Source organism: Protomyctophum bolini (assembly GCF_963924005.1).
Source record: "Protomyctophum bolini genome assembly, chromosome: 5".
NCBI classification, from domain to species: Eukaryota; Metazoa; Chordata; class Actinopteri; order Myctophiformes; family Myctophidae; genus Protomyctophum; species Protomyctophum bolini.
The window spans coordinates 33,255,862-33,264,049 of NC_137866.1; the positions used below are offsets into that span (position 1 = coordinate 33,255,862).

An 8,188-nucleotide genomic window follows, 5' to 3' on the forward strand; every position below is an offset into this window, starting at 1 on the left:
AGCTGCACAAAATTAAATAATCATATTATTACTTCTTGAGTATTTCCAATTTCCAATACTTTTACTTCTACTCCATACATCTCGGATCCAGATATTGTATTTTTACTCCACTACATTTATTGGAAGACTTTAATTACTATAGTACTTTTTTGATTATTATTACAAAACATATAGGCCTACATTAACCACTTCAGCCCTATATACATTTTGGCCATTTGAAAATAGCAGATCTACAAGTTCACAATGGTGAGCTTGTACGCAAGTATTTTTACCACCACTGCAGATAGGCATTATGAGCTGAATAGGGGTAATGAGCCATTCAAAATATGATTAATATCCCATCTCAAATATATATTGTATGATATATTTCCAAAACATAAATGTCAGTGTATCATTCTCTTTTATGTTTCTATAGAGGCAAGCGACACAACCACAAAGAAAGAGTTATGGACCATTTAATGATCTGTAGAAGTATGTTAAACAACCATTTATTTTACAGTTTAAAATGTCCTCATGGAGGAACAGCAAAGTACACTCAAAATGAAGATTGATCAAAAGACAAAGTTTTAAGATTAATCATTTTTCTTTTCCTTTAAGTTTTTTTTTTTTTTTTTTTTTTTTTTCTTCTCATTTGTTTATCAAAAATTATAAGTGCCTTCAACATAACCATGAGAGTATTCAGCCTGCAGTCATAAAAATATTTACACCACAAAACTGACATGGTTTTACTTTCAGCATCGGTTTTTTTGCGCACCTAGCTCCTGTCTCTTTCAGACTGCTTTGTTTTGTCACACAAAACATAAATGAGGACCCTGAAGAGAGACAAAAACAAAACAAAACAAAAACAAAAACATTCACAAGAGCACAGATTTAGGACATGATTATTTACAGCTTGGCTCAAGGAGACACTAGCTCAGGGGAGAGATAGGAAACAATTAACATCCATTGACAGCATGATTTACAGTTCAAGTCACATTCGTTGCCTTATGATTTTTTTGTTTTTTAAATATATATATATATTTACTTCACCCTTCAAAATAAAGCATGCTCAACTGCTGTGAGACCATTTGCCTCTAAACTAACCTCAGGGTACAGTTGTGTTAGTATCTGGGAGGAGTATTTCTCAGACCCGACAGCAGGGGGCAGTGGAGGACAAACATCTGGGAGGACAATGCTATGATAAAACGGCAGGGGGCAGTGAAGGACAAACATCTCATAACATACAGACTAATGTAGACCAGTAGCTTCTAATATAACTGCTTTCATCATAGACATGAATGAGGATAGAATTTCTGAATAGAATAGTGTACTGCGGTAACAGAGCCGAGTTGGTGACCAATACAAAAGAAAGAAAGACCAAACAAAAAGAAAAAAAGGAAAGCAGTTCTGCCATCTGATTGGCAATACAAAGTCAAGTATGAAAATAGGTTCTTGATTTTCTTTTTTTCCCACCTCATTCTTCTAGTTAATGATTATGTTTGTTTTAGCGTTTCAAAAAGACATTTTGGCACAGAATCAATTAAGAAACAAATGTGTGTGAACATTGGGCTTTATAGGGAACCCTTGCTCCATTCCTCTCCTCCCCCTGCCCCAAATCCCCACCCCACCCTAAAAAAAAAAAACAAACAAGAACAACAACAACCAAATAAACAGACAAAATTACAAAAAAACACGAGAGAATGAAAGAAAACACCGACATTGGATGATCTGTCTTGTAAAATAATCCACTTGGTCTCCATACATTTCTTCAGTCTTTAAATATTCATATTTACAGTTTCACAATTGTCCACGTTTACCCTTAGGCTTAAAGAAGAGTCAAAGTAATATAAACAAATGATATATTCTTTATATAGTCCCCTGTTGAGGCATTGAGTGTAAACTGTACAACTCTTGAACATCCCCTCATGAGTTCCTCGGGGAAGGAACACTTGAGGAACAGAGTTGACTCTGGAAATGAAGTAGAAGAACGTTGGCTGTTGGCGAAGGAGCAAAGCGGTGTGATGATTCATCAGGCTGACATGATTCTCAATCATTGTTCCTGGCAAAGATTTTTATTTTATCTTGCGCAAACATGGCTGGTCAACTGGTCTGGAGTATTAACATCATAACATGAATCATTTAATACTCAAAAATCTGTACAAAGTTCACAATTGATTTTTTTTCTTCTCTTAACGTAGTGCAATGACTGATCAGATCGGTTCTCAATAAAAGAAAGTAAAATAAATCACAATCATTATTTTCGAGGAAAGCAACAAAAAAAATCCCTTCAGAGGTTTTTTGATCAGGTGCTTCGTCCCCTTTTGAAAGTTTTGAAATTCAGGATGCTGATCTGCGACACCTCTGATGATGCACAAAATGAAATGAGCAACCAAAAATCTCCACGGTCCACCCTTCCATGTGCTCTCAGTAAAAGGCACAGCGTTCAGGAATTAGTGGATGGATGACATAAGGACTCGGTGACGTGAAGAAGTAAAAGTGAGTGCATGTTTAAATCAATAAGAAAAGGTCAAACCCATTAAAAAGAAAAAAGGAAAAAAATGAGGCATTTCCAGCTTTTCAAAACTGGATGAATCCAAAAAGGCTGGTGTTGGCTTGGTTCTGGAAAAATGGAGGTAATTTACACAGAGGCGATGACAATCATGAGGTGGGGCGAAATGCTGGAGATGCTGTTGAGGAGATCCGGGGCCAGGCGGGACAGATGGTTCTCCGAGAACTCGCACGGTGGAAAGATCTGCACCACGTAGGCTGGCTGTGGATTGAAAGATGAGAACACATTAAATGAAATAGCTTCTTCAGTCAGTGTGGCAATATTTATACATTTAACCCTAGAACACTAAACATCCTTTTTGTCACACCATCGCTAAACACGGGTATATTTTACACAATGTAAAATATTCCATAAATATTTCTCATAAAAATATATTGAAGTACAGCAATACATGGCAACTTGAGGTACTCTTCTTTAATATTTCATCATGGCTTTTCACAAAATAAGTGAAAAATAGATATCATGGGGGCAAAATTGGTGAAAAATATGGGTATTATTTTAAAGATATTCCTGAAAAAAGTATAATGGAGCTGGGAAATTTGGTCTCCTTTGGTCCACTGATGCAAGCTCGCAATGCATTTCCAATGGGAGTCACATGGTTTGACATAACATTTATTGTATGAGGGGGGGGGGGGGGGGCAGTCGAAACACAGCCGAAAGCCGTACAACAAAAATGTTGTCAAACCATGTGACTTCCATTGGAAATGCATTGGGAGCTTGCATCAGTAAACAAGTCTCATACATCTAGCATGCATCAATGTTGTATGCTAGATCGAAAGGTGTGAGTGAAGCCTTAGAAAAAACCAGGGGTGTGGGCTCTGGGCAGGGAAACAAACCTATGATGTCACTGAGCATCATGAAGGTACTGAAACACTCACCCACCTCAAACATTATGAAAATTACAACAATATAATTGTCCGGGTGAAAATCACCCATGTTTAGTGTTCTAGGGCTAAAAAGACAACGGCATACTGTATCAACCCAGGTAATATTCAAAAATCACAGCCAGTGAGTAAGTAAGTAAGCGATGCATAGGCTACTCTGTTTGACGAGTGTGTGCTGGTATTCAGGTTCATTCATTCATTGTCAAGTTTTATTTATTCTCGAAATAAATAGTAATTGAACTCATTTTCAGTGTCGTCGAGTAATACTGAAAGAGTGTCTCTCGGAAAAAGTTCATGTTAGTGACTGACAGAGGTGAGCAGGCAAGGTCATCGGCCAGGCTGACCATAGGGAATGAAAGGAGGCAGAGGATTCTCTTTGGCCATGTTGTGGCAATTTACTTGGCAATCATGGTGTGTGTGGTACACACGATGTGTGTGATTTGTTCTTGGACGCACACAGTTTGAGCCTGAGGTTTGAAGAAAGGTGGTAGTTCTGGAGGTTGAGACAAGAGGAAGAGGCCGCACGGTGTGGTGATCAGAGCATGCATCAGGGAATGAGTGCACCTAGTTCTACTTATATAGCCTCCCACACCTGTGTGTGGCCAATGAACAAGCTGCCACTCACTCAGGCTTGATTGGGTGTCAGTGACTCTCCATGAGCCTTTTGACAAATACAATATCATATATTTAAAAAAAGAACCATCACAATCAGAAGATCAGGAGAAGGAAAACGAAAGGTATACATGTTAATTACATAGGTTACAAATAGAGGATAAGACAAATTTCAAAATGATCTAAAAACAGTTACATATTGTGGGGATCTGTATGCTCACTCCAATGTGTTCAATTTTAATATAGTTTGCAGGTCATTCCATGTATTAGGGCCACAGAAGATAAAAGCAGATCTACCAGTTCAGAGTTAACCTTTGGTACCTTGAATTTGGTGAAATGACTTGATCTGGTGTGGTAGGGTTCAGAGTCCCATTTCAGAAATTATGAGATGTATTTAGGACAATCTCCAAGCATGGCTTTATACAAGAACAGGTGACAATGCAGTTGTCGTCTCTCTGTCAAGGAGGACTCGCTATGTGTGGGCTCTGGTATTCAGGCGGTACGACTCTATTTGATGAGTGTGCGTGTCCTCAGCTCATGTGTTGCACTGTCTCCTGTTTGTGTTTAATTAGAGTAATTGGTATTGCAATCAGCTGCAGCTGTTTATGCCGTGCTCATAAATAAATACACATGTACTGTATACATACGGATAGACAAACACACATTTGGAGAAGGCGTATGACCGGGTCCCCCGGGCGGTCCTGTGGGAGGTGCTGCGGGAGTATGGGGTGAGATGGACTTTGTTGAGGGCCATCCAATCTATGTACACCCAAAGTGAGAGCTGTGTCCGTGTGCTCGGGAGTAAGTCGGATTCGTTTCCGGTGGGTGTTGGCCTTCGCCAGGGTTGCGCATTGTCACCTATCCAGGATCTCGAGGCGAAGTCGTGGCGGAGAGGGTATTCGGCTCGGTGACCTAAGGGTTGCATCACTGCTTTTTGCAGATGATGTGGTCCTGATGGCACCATCAGTCCAAGACCTTCAGCTTTCACTGGACCGGTTCGCAGCCGAGTGTGCGGCGGCTGGGATGAGGATCAGCGTCTCCAAATCTGAGGCCATGGTTCTCAGCAGGAAACCGGTGGATTGTGCAGTCCGGGTAGGGAATGAGGCATTACCCCAGGTGAAGGAGTTCAAGTATCTCGGGGTCTTGTTTACGAGTGAGGGGAGGACGGAGAAGGAGATCAGCCAGAGAATCGGAGAGAAAAAGAGAGTTGAGCCAGAAGGCAAAGCTCTCCGTCTACCGAGCAATCTTCGTTCCTACTCTCACCTATGGTCATGAAGTGTGGGTCATGACCGAAAGAATAAGGTTGCGAATACAAGCGGCCGAAATGAGTTTTCTTCGACGGGTGGCTGGCATCTCCCTTAGAGATAGGGTGAGAAGTTCAGTCACACGAGAGAGACTCGGAGTAGAACCGCTGCTCCTTCGCCTGGAAAGGAGCCAGCTGAGGTGGTTCGGGCATCTGTTTAGGATGCCTCTCGGGCGCCTCCCTAGGGAGGTCCTCGACGCACGTCCCACTGGGAGGAGACCCCGGGGCAGACCAAGGCACAGTTGGAGGAAATCGAATCACTGGCCTTGGAATGTCTCGGAATCCCCCAGGAGGAAGTCACTAATGATTCTCTGGAGAGGGAAGTCTGGAGCACTCTGGTGGAGCTGTTGCCCCCGCGACCCGACTACGGATAAGCGGTTGAAGATGGATGGATGGATGGACACGGTCAAATGCAGAGCAGTTGGCACCACTGAAAACAATAAAGGAAGTATTGCAAGGCAATCCATACATATTTGGATACAGTCCCAACATACACCAGCAGTGATTGTGGTTGGGTTTAGGGACCTACTCACGACACACTGTGTTCTCTAAGTGTAACCATATAGCAAATTGTATTGTCATCGGCCTTATGGCCTCTAGGGCATTGTTTCCCAAAGACTGGGTCGCGACCCACCGGTGGGTCTAGGCCTAGGGGATCTACTTACTCTGGCCAAGATCTATGATGTAAGGACAGAGAGTCCCTCTCGTCCCCACGCTTCATCATCCTAGGCATTACGGTAGACGGACAAACTTATGGGAACAAATACAAAGTTAGCATACCTGGTTGGAGCCAGGATTGGGGACGTTAATGATACCAGCTGCCTGCTTAGCCTGCAGGTAGGTAATAAAGCCTGTATTGAGGGCTTGTGTCTGACCGAGTACATCCTCCTGGTCTCGACCACAGGGCAGGGCCAGTAGCAAGCAGTAGTCATTCTCCACCTGTCATGGATGACAACCACAATTAAGTCTTAAAGTGTTAGTTCAGATTTTTGGACTTAAAGCTGTAGGAAAAACTTGCCATTAATATAGTGGTTGCAAAGGTATCAATTGATTGCCTGAGTCCCGTGGTGAGAGTTCTGGTCTATATGGTAGAAATAGGTCAACAATACAAATGACGCTAGGTTTTTTTAATGAGTGGCCCCACACCAACTGACCGGAACTTCATATTCACCAAAACCAGACCAGAATTCCCACCATTGGACTCAATTAATGCCTTTTCAACCACTACATTAATGAAAAACACGTATATTAAGTCAAATATGGAAATGCATTATTTGATAAGTAAACACCGTAGCCAGTATCACTTTTTCCAAGTAACTTTATAACCCAAAACACTTACAGTCATTCTGCGGGCCACACTTTCCAGCTGGGAGGCCTCTAATCTCATTCTCTGGGCAATGCGAAGAAGCAGAGGACCTCCGTCAGGGGGTGGCAGGGAGCGCTGTGCCAATATGGTGTTGCCAGAAACAAAGTGCAGCTGGACAGCAGCCTGGTCATTCTTTAGTGCTAATAGACCTTGCCATACAATTGGGTATTTCTGTAAAAAGAAATCACAAGAAGGAAGTTACATTTTGTTCCTTGTAGCCTTGCACAGACACGTCATGAGTGCCCTAAGTCGGGTTGGCATTTCTGTGTGGAGTTTGCATAAAATGGTAAATGGTAAATTTATATAGCGCCTTTAACCAAGGCGCTTTACATAGATTGTGCATTACATTCACCCATTCACACACACATTCATACACTGATGGCAGTGGAAACCATGCAAGGCTCCAACCAGCACATCAGGAGCAATTAGGGGTTCAGTGTCTTGCTCAAGGACACTTCGACACTAACTCTGGGGAAGCCCACAGGGATCGAACTGGCAACCTTGCGGTTACCATCAGTTACCCCTGATCCACCGCCGGCGCCACCCCCATGCATGTTCTCCAAGTGTCCCCTACAAAAACATGCAGTAATCCTGGTCTCTAAACTGCCTCCTCCTGGCCAGCCCGGGCACCTGATGGAGGGGAAAGGAACTCGTTGGAATAATGTGTTCCTTCCACGTGCTACGTCCAACCAGAGAAACTCCCCCCTGTCAGGTGAAAAGAAGCGGCTTGGACGCTCATGGATTGAAGGAAACATGAGGTGAGTCCATTGCTCTCCCCAGGTTGGCAGAGGGAGTGTAGAGCCCAGGATTACACTAGACAATTGACACTGGGTGAAAAAAATGGGTTACAAAATCGTGTGATAAATAAATATATATAATTAAAAAAGGGAAGGTTCATTCAAATGCTGTTCTTCGCTGAGGCTCCATACCGTCATAAGCTGCACCATGTCGATGGAACGGTGTCCAGAATGCTCCAGCTTGGAATCAGGTCTCATCTGCGATGACGTTGAAGTTAGTGCTGCTGCTGCTGAAGGAGTTTGCAGGAAGGTTGGTGGGCCCTTCTGGACAGATATCTCTGGCTTATGGGAAAAAGCCATGGGAGATGTCATAGGAGATTGGTAGGATGGTGAGACTGCCTCCCTCTGAAATCGGGACAGGTGTGAAAGTTCCATGGAGGTAGAATGGCGAAGGTGGGGACTCTCTGACTTGGAGTCTCCTCCCCCGAGTGATCTGGCTGAGAGTGACTGAGATAATTTGCCTCTGTGAGCCAGCTCAGCATCTGTTTGGACCTGATTGATACAAATATACAAACTTAATATTAATACCAATATGTGATGCACATGACAACTTTTAAAGATGAAGTGCCGTGATTGTTGTACTTTTTCTGTTTTGTCTATGGAGTTAACATTGCTCTAATAATAGACACCCCTTCGGGTGTTGTTAGAGAATATTGAAATATGTCTTCCCTGTGTATT

At 42.7% G+C, this 8,188-nt stretch overlaps 1 protein-coding gene across 2 annotated transcripts in view; it reads right to left on the minus strand.

Moving 5' to 3' along the window:
• Positions 1–454: 454 nt before the first annotated feature.
• spen (spen family transcriptional repressor) overlaps positions 455–8,188 on the minus strand; it is a 34,723-nt gene continuing 26,989 nt past the window's right edge. For both annotated transcript variants that reach the window (XM_080764018.1, XM_080764017.1), the window contains exons 12-15: positions 7,643–8,002; positions 6,687–6,884; positions 6,128–6,286; positions 455–2,749 (exon numbers count right to left, since the gene is read on the minus strand). In XM_080764018.1, the coding sequence (XP_080620144.1) occupies positions 2,618–2,749; positions 6,128–6,286; positions 6,687–6,884; positions 7,643–8,002 (849 nt within the window). In that variant the 3' untranslated portion in view covers positions 455–2,617. The remainder of the gene's footprint in view (positions 2,750–6,127; positions 6,287–6,686; positions 6,885–7,642; positions 8,003–8,188) is intronic.